This window comes from Oryx dammah, unplaced genomic scaffold (genome assembly GCF_014754425.2).
Source record: "Oryx dammah isolate SB20612 unplaced genomic scaffold, SCBI_Odam_1.1 HiC_scaffold_18, whole genome shotgun sequence".
NCBI lineage: Eukaryota > Metazoa > Chordata > Mammalia > Artiodactyla > Bovidae > Oryx > Oryx dammah.
The window spans coordinates 16380345-16402583 of NW_024070202.1; the positions used below are offsets into that span (position 1 = coordinate 16380345).

The 22239-nt window shown below is 40.5% G+C and overlaps 1 protein-coding gene across 1 annotated transcript in view; it reads left to right on the forward strand.

Moving 5' to 3' along the window:
- UMAD1 (UBAP1-MVB12-associated (UMA) domain containing 1) overlaps positions 1-21984 on the forward strand; it is a 256471-nt gene extending 234487 nt beyond the window's left edge. The window contains exon 4 of the mRNA XM_040260508.1: positions 17896-21984. Coding sequence (XP_040116442.1) covers positions 17896-18153 — 258 coding nt within the window. The 3' untranslated portion in view covers positions 18154-21984. The remainder of the gene's footprint in view (positions 1-17895) is intronic.
- Positions 21985-22239: the final 255 nt, after the last annotated feature.

Here is a 22239-nt window from a genome sequence, read left to right on the forward strand (position 1 = left end):
CAATACTTTGTTTCTTTTTATAGCTTTAATTGTTAAATAATATTCCATTATGTGGATATACCACATTTTGTTTATCCGTTCATCAGTTGGGTTGTTTCTACCTTTTGGCTATTGTGAATAACCCTACTATATAAATACAGAAGTATTTTTTTGAATACCTGTTTTTAATTTTCTTAAATATATATCTAGGAGTGAAATTGCTGGCACTATGATAATTCTCTGTTTAAATGTCTGAGAAACTGCCGAACTGTTTTCCAGAGTATTTGCACCATTTGATATTCCCACCAGCCATGTGTGATGGTTCCAATTTCTCCACATCTTTAGCCAGCAGTTGTTGTCTGACTTTTTTATTATAGCCATCCTAATGGGTGTGGAGTATCTCATTGTAGGTATCTTAAGGGTTTTTTTTTTTTTTTCCTTTTTGCATTTCCTTCACAGCTAATGATGTCAAGCATCTTTTCAGTGTGTATTGGCCATTTATCTTCTTTGAAGAAATGTCTATTCAAATCCTTCTCCTGTTTTTCATATAGGTTATCTTTTTTATTACTGAGTTACAAGAGTGTATATATTCTAGATTCATAGCCCTTATCAGATATGATTTGCAAATATTTTCTCCTATTCTGTAGGTTGCCCTTTTACTTTCATGATAGTATCCTTTGAAGCTTAGTGTCCTTTTAATTTTTGTTTAGGTTTTGGTTCAAAGCCATTAAGTAAATAGGAAGTAAAAATGCACTTGTGAGCCTTTTTAAAGTCAGCTATACACTTTGAGCATGAAAGCACCACTTATTTGTGCTACTTTGGGCATAAACAGTGATGATGTACTTCCCTTTTTTTCCTACATGTAAGAGTCCACCCAGAAACTTGCAACTATATTGAGCCCCGGAAATGTTCTCATTCTCTTGTCTTGCCAGTGATATAATCCTCTTAGCATAGTTGGTTCAGAAATAATGTTAAGTAGACCCAGATCATGTGGTTTGGGCCTGTTATAGGCAACGTATCTTCTTGGTTTCCTAAAAATAAACTGTAACCCAGGTTCCAGCCACTTGGCACCTTTTTGCCATTGCTTACCAAGTGCCATGAGCTGGGAAATGTGAGCAGCTGAATGCAGTCAATTGTCCGTGTCCCTGGAAAATTGACCACAGAGGGTGTGTTTCAGGAAGAGTCCTCTTCATTGAACAAAAGACAATATGTGGTTACTTTAAGTTCTTAAATTTAACTGGAATATATTTGGTTAAGGTAAAAAGGTTATTTTCAAAATATATCACTGAGGCTTCACAATGGTGCTTTTACAAATTAAAATAGTCTAAAGAGTCTATAATTTTAGAGTTTCTAATTCACATAGAATTAGCAATATCCAGCAGGATATAAAAATGAGTCATAATACAACATCCAATGTTTTTTTTTTTTTTTTACGTTGGTATCTTACCATTCTTTGTGCTTTGGTTTTGAGAAAAAAAGAAAGTATGATTATTAGAAAAGTATCCTACAGCCCTTTCTCAAGGAGAAGATGCTCTTTTGGTCATTAGAAGCAATCACAGCACGTTTTAAAAGGCATGAAGTGAAGTTTCCTTAGACTGGGTTGTATTTGCGAGGCAGAATAGTCTAGCAGCTAAAAGTTTGCTTCCAGAGTTAGATCAAAGTCTCTGTGTTTCAGTGTATTCCACCTTTTAAATGGAGACATTGAGATAATACAGGTAAAAAAAAATCTTAGAATAGTGACTCGCAAGCAAATGCTCATGAAATGTGAACAGTCTCTGGGAGTGGACTTAGGTACACTATCAGAACGTTAGGACTGAACCAAAATGAAGTCAATACAATTAGAATCACTAGTAACTAATATAATTACTTTTCAGTATTTATCAGAAGTCATAATCTAAACCCTTATTTCTATCCTCATAGGCAGGCCATAAATTATCTAGTTTCTTCAGAGACTTCCCATCATCCCACCTGCAGAGAAAGCACAGGAGGGAAACACAGAGCTCTGGTGAACTCTGAGTGTAGAGTCTGTAAATTTAAGAACACTTTTGGAAATTACAGGTGTTCATTTTCAGGCCAGTTTGGCACTGAAGCCATAGCACTTATTTCTAGATGGCTAAAGGAAAATTTGTATTGTGTTCTGAAAATGGACTCTCACTTTCACCTCTGATGACCAGTCATTCTCACTTCCAATGAATTACCTTCTTTCATGCACATACTACGTTCTTATCTCTCTTCAATCGGATGTTGCCACTTAACTTTAGGAAAAACTCTACCTCATCACCTTACTATTTAGGAGAGTAAAACAAAAAATCTTAATGTCCATAGTGCTCCAAATTTCCTAGAAATTAAATATTTCTAATTAAAATACTCCATTACAAATCTGGGTTAGCAATCTTGAGAGTGCTCTGAAGTACCTTCCAGATTCCTACCAAAGTTCAGTTCATACAACTTAATTTGCCTTTTTCAAGTACTAACATTTAAGATAATTTTAATATATTTTATCTAATTTGTTTAGTCACTCAGTCATGTCTGACTCTTTGTGATCCCATGGACCATAGCTTGCCAGGCTTGTCTGTCCATGGGATTTCCCAGGCAAGAACACTTGAGTGGGTTGCCATTTCTCTCTCCAGGGGATTTTCCCAACCCAGGGATCAAACCCATGTCTCCTGCATTAGTAGGTATGTTCTTTACCACTGAGCCACCTGGGAAGCCTATTGTCTATTAATAATTTATTATTATTCTAATGATAATACTAATATATAATAACTTGCCTACATCTATTCATTTCATATATATAAGACTTCCTCTCTATTATGGACTCACTGGCCTGAGAAAATACAGTCTGCTTTCTTAATATAATGGTGAATCATGAGAAGATTAGTACTTGCCTGTATTTTTCGTACTTGACTCCTAAATGTTTCTCATTATCAAGAGCAGGATGAAATTAAGTATTCTTCCATGGTAGGAATCCTTTTCATAACCACTGGAGTTCTGAGTTTCTTCTCAAGATACTGTCAGTACTTTCTACGGTTATCATTTATATTGATTTCAGTGGTGTTTCCCAAAGAACATTTACTAATACAGAAGAGCTAGGGTCTAAGTCTACTTAGAATCATGGCACTCCAGAGCTGGCTCATCTGATCCAGTTACTCCTTATTTCAGAGGAGGTGGCTGAAACACAGAGAGGCTAGATGATTTACACAAGGCCACACGGTTTAGGTAGAGGCAGGAGTCACTGGGACTCAATCTAGTGCTGTTGCTACTAAGTCTTGCAGATTAATTTTCAACTTGATGTACCACGAACAGTGTATATTCTGACAAGTACCTTCTTTTTCCTTAAAAACTTAGGAATCCTAAAAAAGGATGGCTCAAAGAAATGATTATACATTAATCAACTTTTATGTCAATCTTGAAAGCATCTTTCAACCACACAGTGTATTGTTCTTTGAGAAATTCCAAGATGACTTGGATAAAGTTTGTTATTCTGCTGAGGCATTTAAACTGTATTTAAATTTATTAAGCTATATGAATTTCAGATTTTCCTGTGATGATTTTTTTGGATACAACTGTGGCTTTTCATTTTTAATCATTTCTTAGCATTACTCACTCTCAAGTTTGTTGAGCAAACTTTTCCCAAGAGCAGGTAATGACATCTTGCACCCTTACAAAAATACACAAAAGAATTACAGTATAGAGTTCCAGTGTGGGTGAAAGGTCTTTGAGAAATTATGGAGCTGTTTCAAACGGGATTGAAATAACATCGGTTATACTCAGATGTTAATTCATAAAGTATTAAATTGACAAGGTTCCTTTTGATTATGACTTTTAAAGCCAAGCAAAGTGTATAATAGTAAAGCATACAAATTTATTATACCTAAATAGATTTATAATTCAAAATAAGCGGGAACCATAGTTTGTTTCCCTTACATCAAGTTCTTTCTAACTCTAAATACCTAAATAGTATTCATATATTCATTGACTCCTGACAACCCTTTTAGCATTAATTGGTAGATTTCCACTAGTTGATTTTACTGTAGCTTAAAATATGGTGCTGCAATACACTGCAATAGGTAGAAACAACCCAGATGTGTATCAGTGGATGAATGGATAAACAAAATATGGTATTTACATACAATAGAGTATTAGTCAGCCGTAAAAAATTCTGATACATGACGCAACATATATGCATATGGCCTCTGAAAACATTATATTGAGTGAAATAAGCCAAATGCTGAAGGACAAACACTATTATGATTCCATTTATATGAGATACTTGGAACAGGCAAGTTGATGGAATATGATATGATAGATAGAAGTTACCAGGGGCTGGAGAAGGGAGGAATGGAGAGTTCCTTAATGGGTACAGAGTTTCTCTTTGTGATGACAAGAAAAGTTCCAGAGACGGATAATGGTGTTAATTGCATGATGTGACTATATTTAATGCCACTGAATTATACACTTATAAATGATGAGGGTCATAAACATTGTGTTGTGTATATTTTACCACAATAAAAAATATTATCCTGAGTTTGCCATGGAGTGAAACAACAGCACTCTATTTGGGACTCTGAGTGTGCACCAAGAAGGGACCCTGCCTCTTGCCACTCCTAAGAGCCTCTTCATTCTCACACTGGGGTAGAGAAAACGCAGCTGTGTTTACTTTTCCAACCCCATCTTCTGTTTTGAAATACAACCTTTTCGCAAATGAGAGCCAAAGTCAAGTGACACAGCTTTCTGCTCCCCTCTTCAGTTTTCCAAACACTGTTTACTGTTGTTCTAGTGGAGTTCTGGCTAGGTGCAGCACACCCAGGTAACACTATCACTCAGATGCCCTCTGATGGAATTTACCTAGCCTGCCTTCATGATTTCTGTGCTCAGCTGGGTATGATGTGTTTCTGTTTCACTTGCATCTTTATGTGAAAGCATACAATTGTGTATTCACCAACTAGAGTATTTTCAAGTGTGTGGACCATTCCAGACATCAATTTACAAGGAAACTAAGGCTTTTCTTAACTAGTATTTTCCTATTTCTCAAAAAATTGTTTGTTTCCTGAGATTAGAAAGATGTTTATATGCAGTATGAACATGAGCTCCTACTAATAATTGTTTTGAATTCTGGCTATGGAGATAACAATTTGAAGTGCATCCTAAAAATTATGTATTTATGTTTTTACATAATAATGGTAAAACAATGACAGAATACAAATTTTGCAATTAACAGAGCTGCAAAACACATTAGCTGTCTTCAAACGACAACTTTAACATGAATTGATTAAAATCTAAATGTCAGTTCTTAAAAATGTATATTATCTTAGGTTTATGAATTTACTAAATGTTCATTTCATCAAAGCACATTCCAAAAAAGCCAGCATATAGCTATCATTTAATATTTTTAGATTTACTTTTTTGGGGGCATTTTCTACTAGTATATTATAGTATTGTTTCCATTCAATCAGTATCGCATAAAACATTTGTTATATCTAATTATAAACATCTAATGATATACATTTAAACATCTAGTCCTATAAAAACAGATATGTTTATATTCTCTTAACAGCTTTAAAAATAAAAGAGCATTTCATTTGCTTTCTGATTATATATGCAGACGGTTGAAGTACTTTATTGTTTTACAAAATGAAAAAAAATCATTAGGATGAAATTAATATTCAGTGTGCTGAGGAAATGTGCAAGATCAGTTTTCATTGTGTTCCTTTGAAATTGACTAGAAAAAATATATCTTGTTGCACTGCATTCTGAAGAAGGTGAATAGATATTTAAAATAAATAAAGCTATGTAAATTGGAAGTGGACTCCAGTGTGACTAACAAGGGATATCGGATTCTTCAGAACTGTGGTATATATAACAAGCTTGAAGAATCCATACACAAAAGCCTAAGCTACTGTGTAACCTTGGTTGTGATCAGACGCTATAGTTTTCTAAGCTACATATTTCATCCAGCTTGGTAGGTTTAACCTGGTAATAAGATGCTTAGTTGAACTGTTAGTTTAAACTCTGTTTTCTTTAGTCACTCGGTCTGTATTTTAGGAACTTCGTCCTCTACCCCAGATAACACTTGTCTGTAGAGAAACTGTTAAATTTAAGTTCTTTTAAGAAATACAACACCCAGACAGGTAAGCGTTAAAACTGTTTCTCTAGATGACGGCCTTTATGTTAGAGAGGGAGCCTGGGGTTCTAAGTCAGGAGACCCCAGGTACAAGTCTGCTGGAACGTAGTGTGTGACCTTAGATAATCACTACCCTTTGAGCCTCAGATGAGAATAAGAACAGCTTCCCTATCAGATTTAGTGGGTTGTGAGGTTCAAATGCAGTAACGTATGTGAGACAACTTCAAAAGCCTTGTAAAGCATGAAACAAATAGTAGTTGCCATTTTTCCAAGATTCTGAACAGAACTTTTCAGATCTCCTAGATTTAAATGAATTGTGAAACTGATAAAACCAATCCAATAAGACACATATGTTTTAAAAACCATTACTTTGTTACGTTTAAGATTTCCTGATCATGTGGTGTCTGCATGATTTTGCTATATTTGTTTTGATTTTTTGGTGTGTTTAAGATGCTTCTCTCTCTCTCTTTTTTTTTTTTTTTTTACTGTAAGTGGAGTTGCTTTGGAAAGTAGAAATTGGTGGGGTTCTAATCTCCTAAGAAGGGGCACCCCTTTTCCTCACCTGCATCCTGAGCCCATGGAGAAGTAAGACTGAAGAGCCCAGAGACAGAGGAACGAAACTGGTGCTCACCCTTTAGACTGACAGAGCCTCGAGGGGTTGGAGGTGGCTCAGAGTAGCAGCGAAAATGGACTTCCACGTTCCAGTAAACTTTCCCCACTGGTCTGGACATGGGTTAAGTCAGCACAGCACACACTCCTACCCTGGTTCCTTATCTCCTCTAGTCCAGGTAGAGTCAGGAGAAAGACTCCCCAGGCCTCAGGATCTTGGGCAGTTCAGGTGCCCCGTCTAGAAACATGGACCCTTGGCTATCTTTCACCAACTAGGTAACTCATTCTCCCTCCTTTGGGGAGTAGGGGGTGGGCAGAATGCCAGGGTGCTTAAAGAAGAATCCCTCTTTATGGAAGTCAAAGAAGAAAGGGGCTTTTCTGTTGAACAGAGGTGAACAGAACTAAATAAATGGCATTTATACTTATCCATCCCCTCTCCTACCCACTTCCTCAGCTCTTATCTCTGAGGCTGTCCTCCTCTTACAGTGATTCTCTAGTCCTGCCACCCTGTTGCTCGTCCCTACCCCCAAGCACAGGTTCCCCTGCAGCCCCGTCAGACTGGACCGCGTAGCTGTGGACAAATCCTGACTCCCAGGCAAGGCAGGCTGATGCTGCAGACTGACTGTGTCCCCCACCCCCCCGATTCTCATGTTGAAACTGATCTCCAGTGTGAGAGTATTTGGAGGTAGGGCCTTTGGGAGGTGATTAGGTCATGAGGGTAAAGACTTCATGGACGAGATGAGGGCCCTTACCAAAGAGGCCCCAGGGAGCTCCCTGCCCCTTCTGCCACGTGATATTACAGTGAAAAGAGGGCAGTCTGTGAGCCGGAAGGCAGGCTTTACCACACACTGATTCTGCCAGCACCTTGATCTTGGACTTCTCAGCTTCCAGAACCATGTGAAGTAAACTTCTGTTGTTTATAGGCTACCTCATCTAGCAGCCTGAACAGACTAAGACAGTTGATTAAGGGGAGTTTGGAGTAGCTGAGGTTAGCTTCTGTAGCTCTCTCAGTGAAAGAAAGGTAGGTAGGTAGGTCTCTGGTGAAAATATTTCCCAAAAGGTTTCCTGTCTAAAGTTTGCGGCAGTACCTCATTGAACATCCTTTGGGAGACGTATCTGTGAAGTTGTTTACTTGGCAAGTCAAGAACAACCCATCTCTTTCTTCAGGAAATAGATGTAGCTGGGGTCTCAAGTGAATTTAACGTTCTACCTGATATGCGATACATGTCAGTGATAATGTGGAAAAGAGTGGGTCAAGTCTTGTTAGGAAAAAAACAAACAAATGCAAAAATCCACAATCAACATAATATGAAGAAATTTAAATTATTTAGTCACTCACTTGGACTTCTTGGTAGGACATGTGGGTTTGATCCCTGGGTCGGGAAGATCTCCTGGAGAAGGAAATGGCAGCCCACTCTAGTATTCTTGCCTGGAGAATGCCGTGGACAGAGGAGCCTGGCGGGCTGCAGTCCACGGAGCTGCAAAAAGTCAGACACAGCTGAGCCGCTGCACAGCAGCAAACATGACCGTCTCTCACGAGTCAGACATTGCTCTCATTTAAGGAAACGGAGAGGGATCCGTCGGCCCTGACTGTGAGCTTTCCACAGTTTTACAGGGGCATACACAGACGGTTGAGGGAATGCATGGACAGGGCCGTGGCTGAGGTTTGAGGAGTTAGGTGGGGCAGTCTTCCTGATGTGCAGCATGAGGGCAAGGTGAAGGGAGTGGAAAAAGAGAGCAAGATGTCCTGATGGAGGCAAAAATCACTGAAAAGAAGAAGCCAAGGCTCGGAGCTAAAAAGAGCCCGGCGTGTTCGGATAATAACAGTGGTTTGGATGGAGTAGAGAGTTTAGAGGATGGCAATAAAAGAAAGCGAGGGGTGATCAAGGCCAGCTCATGCCGAATGTGCTACGATAAGGCGTTTGTGCTTTTTTCCGAAGACGTGGAGGCATCGTTAAGCGAGGACGAGCACGTGTCTTAGACATCACCAGCGATGGGGAGAATGTGTAATAGTATAGGGGCAGTAATGCCGGCCCAGGAAACCCTGGTGACATTCACGCCAGGAGACCTTGGCCTGCGCTGAGAGGACAGTGGAGCTGAGGAGCCAGGGATGGACGCGGGGAGGCATCAAAGACATCAGAGTCAGTAGGAGTCAGTCACTTACTGCATGGAGGGAGTGAGAGGGAGAGAGAAGCCAAAGGTAATTCAGGTTTCTGAGTCAGGCAACCGTGTTGGCACTCATCACCGATAAAGAACATATCCCGAGAGCATTAGGTTTGGAGTAGACTTGGGCGAAAGCTGAAAGCCAGGTTTAGAACACACGGAGTTAAGATCCCTATTGAGTGTCCGAAAGAATGATGTATAATAGGGTTTGCACATACGGGTTAGGAAGTCTTGATAGAAATCTGGGTTTGAGATTGGGGTGTGTGTGTACACGTGTATGCGTCTACATATTTACTTTGGGTGGAGGAGTAGGGCGGTAGGCACCTTAGGTATGGATAAATTCCTCCAGGGAAGTGTGTTGAGGCTAAGAACAAAGGAACAGAAATGAGGCCCTGGAAAATACCACTTCAGAAACAGGCAAAAAAACCAGACAGAAGGCAAACCTAACGAGTGTTACAGAAGCCAAGAAATAAAAACTCAGAGTCACCAGCCTTAAATGCAACAAAGAGGTTCTGGAAGTTTTAGCACATCAAATCATCTTCTGAATGTAGTGACAGAATGATTATATGAGTAACCTTGAAATCAGTGGCAGCAGAGGGGCAGAGAGAGAGGCAGATGGCAGTGGGTGAGGAATGAGGCAGATAGCGAGTGTCAACGGTGGTGTCAGCCGGGCTGGGAGGCAAAGTAGAAAGATAGCGGTGGTGGGGAGGGGAGCGGAGGAGGTCAGTGGGTGAGGTGCTAGGGGGCCGTAGAGACGCGGGGAGAATTTTCTGTCAATGGAGAACTGCCTGTATGAAAGATGAGCAGTTAGAGGCCACCTTCTGATGGAGGAAGAGTGGGGACAGAATGGCTGTGCAGCACCAGGAAAGGGTCCTCTTTGGGCGGGAGGAGGGCAGCTTGCCCACGATGGCAGGAGCGGGGCACAGGTGGGTGCGAAGGCGGGTGAGGCTTGTGAAGGTAGCAGATAGGGGGGCTCCTCAGCGGATGGTTCCTGTTTTCTCTATGATAAGAAGGAGGCTGGCCACATGCTGACAGCAGGGAGGAAGGTGATGATGTTGGGCCAGAGAAGAGAAAGGGCGAAATCCACGCTGTCAAGGGGTGGGGAGGACGTCCTGGGAAAATCGGAGATCTCTGGACAGCTTAAGATTAAAGATCACGATTTTTTAAAATATATAAACTGTTTAAATGTCTTTTTTAAAAGAATCCCTGAAGCAGCCCTTTATATTTTCAACACCAGTATAAAACAGGATCCCCACTGCATACAGTGTTTCTTGCTGGTTCATTTCCTAAAATGCTCCTCTTCCCTCTTTCCACTTCTCCCCCACTCCAGTTGGCTGGTACTAAAGATTTTCCGGCTTTAGTCAAGCCACTTTTCCAAGAATACATGGAACAGATTACAGAGGCAAGTGCCAGCCAGCTTGCTTCCCCTTCTCTACTTGTATACGTTCAGCTGGAGTTCTGAAAAGAGGAAGTCAAGAAAACTTTTTTCTTTTTTAAAGATGGGAGAAGCAGGAAGCACAGGCAGGTGGAAACACTGAGGGGAAAAAAAGAAAAAGGGAGCAAACACTGAAACAAGAGTATCAAACCAAAATGTAAACTGAAATGATGTCCTAGATCAGAGAGAAGAGGGAGCAAAGAAAATACCTGCTTTCTAACCCAGCATCTTAGTTTGCTCCTAAAATATGTAGCATCCTTGATCTGGGAGCCCAAGTCTCATGGAACACAGCCACTTTCCGTGCCTTCAGCTCTCTTCTGCCTCATTTATTTGCATCAGCTATGAAGTATTCTGGGCTTTTCTTTGTTTCTTTGGCCCAACCCCTTAATTTAAAAATCAAGTCGAGGGAATCAGAGAAACAAGGGGGCCAGATTCCATGCCATTCACACAATATTTAATGGGTGCTTGTTATGTGCAGGTACAATTGTTCTGGGTAGTGGGGATTTGCAGAAAAATAGGAAGTAGTCTCTACATTTGCAGTATAATTTCTCCCAGCTGAAGGGAGACTACTGCTTAGGACTCAGGTAGGTAGAAGAGCCCAATCCTCTGGCTTTTATCAGCTAGCCAGACAGTTACTGGCAAGTAGCTTCTTAGAAGAAATAAAACTTTGGGTCCTGTCTGCAGTGTGCCCTGCTTGTATCACCTTTTTCTAACCTCTCGTCCCCTGATACTTCTGACTCAGATTTGCCCCACTCCTGCCCTAACATCAAGACACCAATGTGATGCAAGCAGATACCAGCTGAAGCCAAAATAGAATGGATTGTTATCTGGGGCGATAAAGTGACAGGAGTACGGTGTTCCCTGTTCAGGCTATTGTTCAAAGGAATGTGTCTTTTATTTATAGACATAAAATTTAAAGGCATAGACAGCCAGAGCTTGATATTACCTCTTCTTCCTCTAACTCGTTTCCTAGAAATACACTTGATATAGCTACCTTCTTTGTATGTAAATTGAATGTGTTAGATGAGTGTTTTATACCTGGTTTCATGTTCTTTTAATAGGTTCTATTACTGTTGGGGTTAAGGCTGCTTTCTAAATTTTAATGCTTCAGTATTTTGCTTTTATAGGACACTATTTTAAATCTGTACTTATCTGAGGCACAGGTTACTGAAAAAGGCAGAAGGTTTTAAAAGATGCCAAATATAGGTGCCATTCATATTAGTAAACTTATTTATACTTAAGTCAGGTATGGCTAAGCAGATGAAGTCTCCAAACTGTCAATGGATTTGCAAAGTCGGCAACCCTTAATAGATTTCTTGGTGGTTAGTGGGGCCTTTGTGCCAGGAAAAATGTAGTAGTAGTCTGCTCTTAAACCTGCGTTTTCTTGCTTCCACACACCCAAGAATGAAGTTCAGAAGGACGCCACTAACCTTCTGATGCTCTGGAGAGGTGACTTCATTTTTCTGAGCCTTGACTAAAAAGTGTTACGTGCCTCGTATTCTCACAGTGTGTTTTTCCTTAAGCTCTGAGAAGATTTTACAGATTGAGCCTCATGAATTTTTACAGCCCTTCTGCAAGAAAGGGAGGAATAGAGCCTATAAACCACTCTGAATCATTCAAAACAAAGATAAGAGAATGTAAGGAACCCAAGATACACTTGGCTAGCCCATTTTTAACAGGTTAACTGATGAACAAGAAGTAATTTTTATACAGACATGAAAACACCTGGTTATTTGTAAATGATGTAGATAAGGAAATTTATTTTCTCCCTGAGATTAAAAAATGATTCTGACATGGTATACTCTCACTTACCCTTGTAAGGGCAAACTTAATTTGAAAAAGCAATATGAAAGCTACATTATAGGAAGGACCTTATATTTCAAGAGTATCATCATATCAGTAATTCTGTGAGCAAGATTAGTCACAAAAATAATGACTATGCTTTATGAGCATAATATTTGAAGTAATTTTTTTAAAATTTGGCTATAAACCGCAAGGTTAATTGATTCTTTTCTTCCCACCCTATTGTGGTTGACATACTCATTCTTCCCTTTAAAGACCCATTTTATTATGCAAATGGAAAAAACTGAAAGACTTTGTGTCGGAGAGAGAAGGCTGCTTTTTGCAGGGGGACTCATGCACCTGTTTCAGCCCGCAGCCCCCACCGCTGCTGCCATTGGCTGCCAAGTCCGGGACTTGGTGATCAGGGTTAGTAGGTGTGGGGTCCTTGAATTTTGACTCCCACTCCCTTTGTGACTTACTCTTATTTCGCTGTCTAATTTCTCCCCTTCCAACTCTCAGCATGCCAGCAGCAGCTGCATCGTGGCACTTGCCCTGCTGCCAAGAGGGCAGGCAGCCTCCTTGGAGACTGTACTGTGCATTCTAGCCAACTGTTAAGAGCGAGATACTGGAGTCAAGACATACAGACCGCTGATACTCAGATCCTTCTAGGGGGAATTTAATGGAATAGTGTGTGCATGGTATTTTTTTAATTTAAATTTTGGAAACTTTTTACTATGCAAAGCCTTCAAACATACACAGAGGAAGAAAGAATACTGTAATACATGCCCACATTCCTTTCTGTCTCTCCTCCTCACCCATCGTCAACAACAGACCATCTTGTTTCACTGAGCATGCTGTTTTCCCCATGGTTTATCCAGGCTACCGGGAGATTTGTTTCCAGGGAGAAATCTTTCTTAAATTATGCTTTCTTTTTTCCATCCTTATTCAGTCTAGAATCTGTCCCCTCAATGATTTTCTCAACCCTTTCTTCCTAAAGGTAAGAGATATTAGGGTCTCTTTTTTTTTTCCTTCTAAATTAAGCTGAGATGCTACTAAGCCAAGTAACTATCATGTTTTCCCCTAAATTTTTGAGGCTTTGTTCATTCGGTTAGCCAGTCTACCAAAGCATGGCTGAAGTGTGCTTAGAATATAGAGTTTTTTCATGGGAACTGAATTTGAAACTCATCTCCCATCCAAGTATTAACCAGGCCCGACCCTGCATAGCTTCCAAGATCAGATGAGATTGGGTGCATACAGGGTGATATGGGTAGTAATAGGACACGCCCTACAGAGCTGTTGTAAGACTTATATACTTAAGTGTTTAATACGTGCTAGTTGCTATCATCATCACCGCCACCATCATTTTGCCCTCACTGTTCATTTGACAGAACAGAGAACTGAGGCCCAGGTGGATGAAGCAGCCTCCGTCAGGTCAGATGGCAGTTTTATCAGAAGAATTTGAACAAGAAGCCACATGTCTCCGTTCCTTTATTATACTAGATACGCTCTCGTCCTCAAGGAATTATGCTCTGACAGCAAGAATGATTTGTAAAGGAAAGGGAAGAGGATTAATAATAGCATGAACAAAGGAGAAAATATCGCTGCCAGAGGTAAACCTTAGAAGCTTGTATGTTTAGAAAACAGAGCGCTCTGGGTAACGTGCCTCATTTTTTAGTGGGAAGGTGAGATTTTAGGAATGCTTTTGTTTAAGAAAGGAGATGATCTGGCTAATGAAACTGAAGAACACGTTCGGTACTCAAGGGAGAAAGAGAAGAAAGCGCAAGTATGGGATGTGATCAGCAGACCTAGGGAACATTTGCCTGTGAGATTAAGAGAGAAGACAAACTCTAAGAGGAGAGGGGAAGGCAAGATTGTTGGAACCATATGTGAACGTCAAAAACAAAAGGACTGGATGGATCCTGGACTTTACCTAAAGCCAAAAGGGGTCTGATGTTTCTAAAGTTTTTATTTATCACTGACTTTAGCATGTGCTCAGGATTATTCTACTTACTTACGATTATTCATACAATTTTCATAACAACTCTATAAAATAGGCACTAATATTGATTTCCTAACAGCTAAGGAGAAAGACACAGAGAAGTTAAATAACTTGTCCTGGGCCATTTGTTTATTTTTAAGCAGGATTTGTACCCAACCCAAATAGTCTGACTCTAGAATCTGTGTTCTTAAACACTCTACCATGCTGCTCCATGGTAACCAAAGCCCTGGTGTTTGCATAATATTGAGGAAACCAGTGTATAGTGATGCCCTTTAAAGAGGCTAGAGTCCTGGCATTGTTACTCACCAATGCCTGTACTCTTGGCTGACGCAAGGACACGTAATGTTTAAGTCCCAGTTAGGTTTCAGGAGGCAGACTCTGCTCGATCAGTGCATACATGGACCTGTCTAATAAGATTCGTCACTGGGAGACGTTACATTTGTTGTAGTTGCCATCCAGGAAAGTACTCTGGTGATTGATCTTCACATGAAGCTGTAAAACAACCCTGATAGGGATGTGTCTGGTACCTTCGTCCATTCATTCACTGCCCAAGTACTTCTTAAGAACCTCTGTTCTAGATGTTGGGGGGATGCCAGTGAAGAGAGCAGTTCCTTCTCTACAGAGTCTCCACGGAGTTTTCCTTCCTTAGGCGCCTCTTCTCTTCAGCAGATAAACTACCATTATTGCTCCCAACTTTCAGAACAAAAAGAAAAATCAAGAGAAAGCTGTCTTGACCCTCCTTTCCTTTCCAGCTACTGGCCATGTCTCTTTTCCCATTTGCAGCATACTATTTAGAAAGTAGCCTATTCTCGTATTGGTCTTCACTTTCTCTCCTCCTACTGTCTTCTAAACATACACCAAGCTGACTTTCTCCACCAGATCGCATGAGCTCCAGGCTTGAATCACACACCCCCCGCCTTCTAACTGCTCCACTTAGATGTCTGCCCACTCTGGCTTCACCCTTGACTCCACTTTTGCTCTCACAGGCCACCGTCTATTCCATCAGCACATCCTACTGACTTTAGCCTTTGCTGCTGCTGCTAAGTCGCTTCAGTCGAATCCGACTCTGTGACCCCAGAGACGGCAGCCCACCAGGTTCCCCCGTCCCTGGGATTCTCCAGGCAAGAACACTGGAGTTGCCATTTCCCTCTCCAATGCATGAAAGTGAAAAGTGAAAGTGAAATCGCTCAGTCGTGTCCGACTCTTCGAGACCCCATGGACCGCAGCCCACCAGGCTCCTCCATCCATGGGATTTTCCAGGCAAGAGTACTGGAGTGGGGTGCCATTGCCTTCTTCTTTAGATCTCTCCAAAGCCCAACCGCTTTTCTCTTGCTTTTACTATCACAGCCCTAATCTACATCACTATCATCTCTCTTTCCCAGCTTGTCTTCCTACTTCCTTCCCCAACCCCTATACCCCTCACTGCCTGCTATCAACACGGAAACAAAACAGTTCTTTTAAGATGCCTGTCAGAGTATCTCCTCTGCAGAATACGTTCTTAAAAAAATATAATCCCACATATGGTGTATAGTGAAGTCGCTGAGTCGTGTCCGACTCTTTGTGACCCCGTGGACTGTAGCTTACCAGGCTTCTCCATCCATGGGATTTTCCAGGCAAGAGTACTGGAGTGGGGTGCCATTTCCTTCTCCAGGGGATCTTCCCAACCCGGGGATTGAACCCAGGTCTCCCGCATTAGAGGCGGACGCTTTACCCTCGGAGCCACCAGGGAAGGCCATACAGCAATATAAATGGATCTCATAATACCACAGTGGATGAGAAAAGCCACAAGCGTGGAGAGTTTATACTGCATGGTTACCTTCGTTTAAAGCATAAAAGATAGACGAACAGTCTATACAGTAAGAAGTCGGGATGGTGACTGAGGGGTAGGCAGTTGACTGTGAATGAAAGAGAACGCCACGAGGGCCATTTCTATTTTATCTGGGTTCTGGTATTTCGCTGGTTAAAATGTATCAGCTATATACTTACGATGTACTCCTTTCTGTAGTTTGCACTTCCATGAAAAGTTTTATAAAATTGTTATTTCTTACACAGAAAATCATTTGTTTCTAGACTTGAGAGAGAGGAATTTATCAGCATTTATAGCCATTATAGTATAAGGCCTCCTCAGGCAAAAGTCTTGTCCACTCTCTTATTCACCAAATATTTGCTGAGCACTAGACACTGAATCTGGCATTTGGGATACAGTGGTAAACATTAAAGAAAAAACTGCTTAAGCCTCTGAGGGATGATAATCAGAATAAAGTACAGACATATCACCAGGTGCCAAGAGAGGGCAGAAGCAGGAGAGACGGGTGGAGAATGCTGGAGGGGATGAGGTGAGGGCTCAGGGCGCAGTCTAATGGGACAGCCAGGAAAGGCCTCATTGAGAAGGTGACGTTTGGGCCAACACTGGGAAGGACTGGAAGGAAGGAGCCCCACGTGTATCCGGGAGAATGGTCTGGAGGGTCCAGCCTGAGGCAGAAATGGGCTGACTGTGCAAGACCCATGGCGGAACTAGAGGGACTAGGGGAGTCCGAACAAGGACAGACCAGCCAGGCTGGTGTCAGGGAGACGCCTGTGGCCCACGGCGGTGGGCCTTGTACAGGCTCAGGAGTTTGATTCTGCATGAGACCTTGCGAAATGGGGAGTAAGTTTTTGCCTGACCTGGTTTGGGTTAGGTGTGGGCTGCTTGCAGTGGGAGGCTGTTCATTCTCATTGCTGTAATCCACTTCTGTTCATTGTCCGTGCTGCTATTGATGACCAGATACCAGCTCACTGTGCCAGCTCAGGGCTTGCGCCGAGTGCTGCTGTGAACTCGTGCTCATGTCGTTTGGTAAACTTGTAAGCGACACCAATTTTAAATGAATCGAACAAAACATATCAAGTCTTCTTATTTGAATAACTCACATAATAACATAGCATTTTAGTTTCATCAGAGGCAACTTATCAGTCACTAGTTCGGTGCAAGTTAAAAGTCAATTCCCAAGTACACATGAGGGTAAAGCAGGAACGTATGAAAGGCAGAGAATACAGAGATGGGTACAATGGATTGTGTTCCCCCAAGGACCCTAGATTCTCTTTGGGGTTAAGACATAAGCACATGAAACTACAACTAGCGAAGACACGTAAAGGAAACGCCAAATGCTATCCCGGGCAAGCTGCCCTGTAACCATGCTGAAGCGGGCAAGGTCACTTTGGCTGTGTTGATAGAAGATTTCAGAAAGAAGCTGGGGATTCTGTGGAGCCTGAAAGCTGACCTCAGACTTGGAAAAGCAGCGAGAGAGACTTTGTGGACATGATCTGGGCTAGGGAAACGGCAAGAGTGCCCATCTGTATCAGAGGGGCCTGTGGGTGGTTCATCTGAGTAAAGGTAGGGCTTCGGATTGATTTTAACACCTAGGAGATATATAGATGGATGTGTTTCTCAAGTAAATAGAAGCGCTGTAATCTGAGAATGGGCTTCCCTGGTGGCTCAGCGGTAAAGAACCTGCCTGCCAATGTAGGCGAGCTCCAGGAGACAGGGCTTCAATCCCGTCTGGGAAGATCCTAGCGAGAAGGAAATGGCAACCCACTGCAGTATTCTTGCCTGGAGAATCCCATGGACAGAGGACCACAGGCTGTAGTCCATAGGGCCACAAAGAGGTAGACAGGACTGAGCAACTAAGCAATGACAACCTGGGACTATTTATATACTCCACATTTCTCAATCACCTTGATATGTTAATGCCGTGTTTTGATATATTAATGCCGTATAACCTCAAAGTCCATAAGATCAAAATGACTTACATATATATGTATTTTTAGACTGGCAAAGAAAACTCATCCAGTGTGACTGTAGCAGGGCCTGAGACGGAAAACAAGGCAGGCCAGACCCTGGAGAACAGCTCACTAATGGCCGAGCTCCTGAGCGACGTACCCTTCACCTTGGCCCCACACGTGCTGGCCGTGCAGGGCACCATCAGTGACCTTCCTGACCACTTACTCTCCTATGATGTCAGCGAAAACTTATCAAGGTTTTGGTATGATTTCACTCTTGAAAACTCAGTACTCTATGGTTCATAATCTTTATGTCTGTGTGCACCCTAACAAACTTTGAAACAAAAGTTTGCCGATTTTATTTAACTTGTCTGATGTTTTTTGTAAAGGCCCTTAAAGGTCCTCAGAAAGCAAGGATCATGAGGCAGATAATAATATATTCATTGTTCTATTTTTTTAGAATAAAGCATATTTGTATAAAAATTAAACCTAAGATCTACTTCCTTTTCCCCTAGTAAAAATACAAAGATTAATTTATCAAGGTTTTTTGAAAGATATTGTCAACCAGTCTCTCAAAATATAGCACCTCACATGTATCTTAGAAAAACTGAAAAAGAACTGAGGCTTTTTTTTTTTTGGCACAACTCTGAAATCTCTACTTAGAGTGTGACTTCTCTGGTTTGGAGGAAAACTTAATGTTATCCCCTTTCTCCTTCCACTGTGTTATTAATGAATTCAGACAAAAAAAAAGTTGCTAGTTAGCTTAATTTCTTCAATCTTAATTTAGACATTGATGTGGAAATTTACAACTTTTCCTAGAAAGCAATAGTAGTTTGCTGAGACAAGAACACTGTATGAAGAATGCTCCAGATACTTGTTTCTTTCGAATGACAGCTTTTCCTTAGACCCAGGTTCCTGTCTTTATCTTTTGCTGTTTCATGGTTTGCTCTCTCACCAGCTTTACAAGAGCATCCCCTGCTTCTGCCTCAGTTGGCATTTTCTCTCCTACCTCCTGTATTTCTGGTTTATGAAGAGACCCGCATTCCTTTCCAATCTCTCTGCCTTCCAGAGAAAAGAAGCTTGTGATGATATGTATTATTGCTGATAAAGCCCTTATTTAGACATTCGTTGGCCACAACACAGATTGAAATGTTTTACTGCCAGAAAAACTACAGCTGATTCGTTTCCAGCTAGAGTGCAGGCAGAACACCTAGATAGGGCTTTTAGTTTGTGACTATCCATTGTCTCTTCTGACTAAAATAGAAAACTGCCCTTGGTCCATAAACTATAAAGGGAAGAGATGCAATAGAGTCTTTTCTATGCCATGGGAAATTTAAATTACACTTGTTCCGATTAGTGGCAATACAGTTTATTGACTCTGTGCCAAATCTCATATTTTTCATGAAGATAGAGTGCCATAGCAAGGCTAAACACTGTGCATAACAATACATGAGTTAAGTTTTAATGTGGCTTTTGCATGTTTGCTTAATGAATGTGGCATGGTCTTGATAAACTGTTACATGATTTAAGAGTTAAATGTACATTTCTATTGACAAAAGTATGCTTTATTTACAAATAATGGTACCATATGAGGTGAATGATTAAATCAGATCTTTACATAGTTTTCATAAAACATCAGTCTAGGAAATCTAATTTATTACTAAGACAAATGTGAACATTTTATAGCAGTTTTTGTGAAAACATTTTTTTCAAGATTCATGTGAATAGACCTTAACACCAAATGTAAGCATGTCATCAGTTTGTCTGATACATGTTAAATTTTGTCTGAAGTACTTATACATTTCATTCATATGTATGTCTACCATGTTTAATTATTCTTATAAGTATTTTAATTTGTCTATAAAAGATAAATAAACATTAATTTTAAAAAACTGATTTTTTTTTTTTTTACTATTTTCAGATCCAGAAATAATGGTTTTCTTTGTGTTATTCATATCTGAGTGCAAGTTACTGATTCTTTGAGAGGCCAAGATTTAAGTACATAGTTATTGTAGTGCAGAGAAAAATGGAATTTCCTCTGATATGTAGGTAGAATGACTGGTCCTGGATCCTTAAGACTACAGGGATTTGGGAGAAATCACCTGAACAGCTCAAGGTGGGTCTCCATCATCACAAAATTCAGTAAAGGCAGTGTTACTGTCCTGTTTTTAACAAAACATTGTAAACATGGCCATTTTAATTTTCTTACTCTATGTATAAATCAAGAGGTTACTCTTCTAAAACTGAAAAAAACATTAGAAATCAACTATCCAACTTCCTTTTACCCAAGAGAAACTTGAAGCCTAGAAAGGTGAAGTGATTTAAATCACCTCATTAGTGATAAATGTTTACTTGAATAGTGTTAGTAATTTTGATATAAATTATAACAAAGTTTGTATGCTCTGGTAAATTTGAGGCAGCCAGAGGTTGTAATGATTTACACTTTAACAGCTGTGAGATTGGAGTTAGTCCCCTAATTTCTAGAGTCCATAATAATGGTATGCACTTTACAGGGTTGTGTTAGGGTTTTAGATGGTGTATGTTAAATGCCTAACAACAGAAAGCTTGAAAACAACATAGGTGTTCTGGAAACAGAGCTCTTATAATTATTACTAACCACACACACACAGCGGTCTGATTAAATGCAAAATAGATACTAACCGACCTGCTTAAAGTGTAATATAAAAATAGCTACCTACATTTATTGTATAGCCTTCCCACCCCATTATTTTTTTCTATTAAATACCTCACTAAGGAAAACATTGCTAAAATAGGTTGGTTGACTCCTCTGTAATTCCTTCGTTAAGACTTCCACAGGGAACATTTTCTTTATTCCCTCTTTATCAAGCATCATGGTCCTTTTCCTCAATATAAGTAATCATTATAAAATACTGTTGATACAGAATGTACAAAAAACTTTACTGAAGTTTTAACCCTAAAATATATTCAGGAAGTTGCATATTTCTTTTTCAGCTTCTTTACTGACATTTGTATTCTTTAGAGAGGTGATTCTGACCAATTTATTAATGTGGTTAATTAAATTGTGATTGAACTTTTAAAATTGTACCATTAAAAGTTAACAAGAGAGCATTTTTTGTTAACATTTCTAGAAACACAAGTAGTTTTTTAAGTAAACATTCATTGATATTACTTTTTTTATCAAAGTAAAATGATAAATTGAAAACAGTATAAATGGAAAACTAATTCAAAAAGATACATGTACCCCAGTGTTCATAGCAGCACTGTTTACAACAGCCAAAATGTGGAAGCAAACTAAATGTCCATCAACAGAGGAATAGATAAGGAAGTTGTGGGGGGGGGCGGGTCTGGGGGTGTGGGTGCGTAATGGAACATGACTCAGCTATTTCAAAAAGAATGACATAATGCCATTTGTAGTACTATGGATGGACCTAGAGATTATCGTATTAAGTGAAGACAGAGAAATACGTGATATCACTTATATGTAGAATCTAAAGAAAATGGTACACATCAACTTAGCTAGGAGGGAAGGGGAGAGGGATAAACAGGAAACTGGCATCAACATGCACACACTACCACGTATACAACGGATAGTCAGGACCTACTGTGTAGCACCCGGAACTCTACTCAATACTCCATCATCTAACTGGGAGAAGAATTTGAAATGAATAGATACATCTGTAACTGAATCACTTTGCTATATACCTGAAACTAACACAACATTGTTAATCAACTGTTCTCCAATATAAAATGAAAATTCAGTTCAGTTCAGTCACTCAGTCATGTCCAGCTCTTTGCGACCCCATGAATCGCAGCATGCCCAGCCTCCCTGTCCATCACCAACTCCCGGAGTTCACCCAGACTCATGTCCATTGAGTCGGTGATGCCATCCAGCCATCTCATCCTCTGTCATCCCCTTTTCCTCCCGCCCCCACTCCCTCCCAGCATCAGAGTCTTCTCCAATGAGTCAACTCTTCACATGAGGTGGCCAAAGTACTGGAGTTTCAGCTTTAGCATCAGTCCTTCCAAAGAACTAAAAATACTACATTGCTTAAAAAAATGCTAACCATCCAAAAAAAACAAAAACAAAAAACACTCCCTTATAACATCTTATAATAGTAACTATTTGGCTGATGCAATTTCAGTCTAGCAAAGTCAAGAGAAAAGAATAGAAAGAAAACAGAATGAAAGCAATGCCTTCTAAAACTCCTAGAGACCTGACTTATTTTCATTCTAAAGTACAGAATGGAGTAGCAAAGAAATAATCTCATTCATGTTCTAAAACTGGCATAAGGAGCCTACCCTTTTGTTTACTGCTGCTGCTAAGTCGCTTCAGTCGTGTCCGACTCTGTGCGACCCCACAGACGGCAGCCTCCCAGCTCCCCTGTCCCTGGGATTCTCCAGGCAAGAACA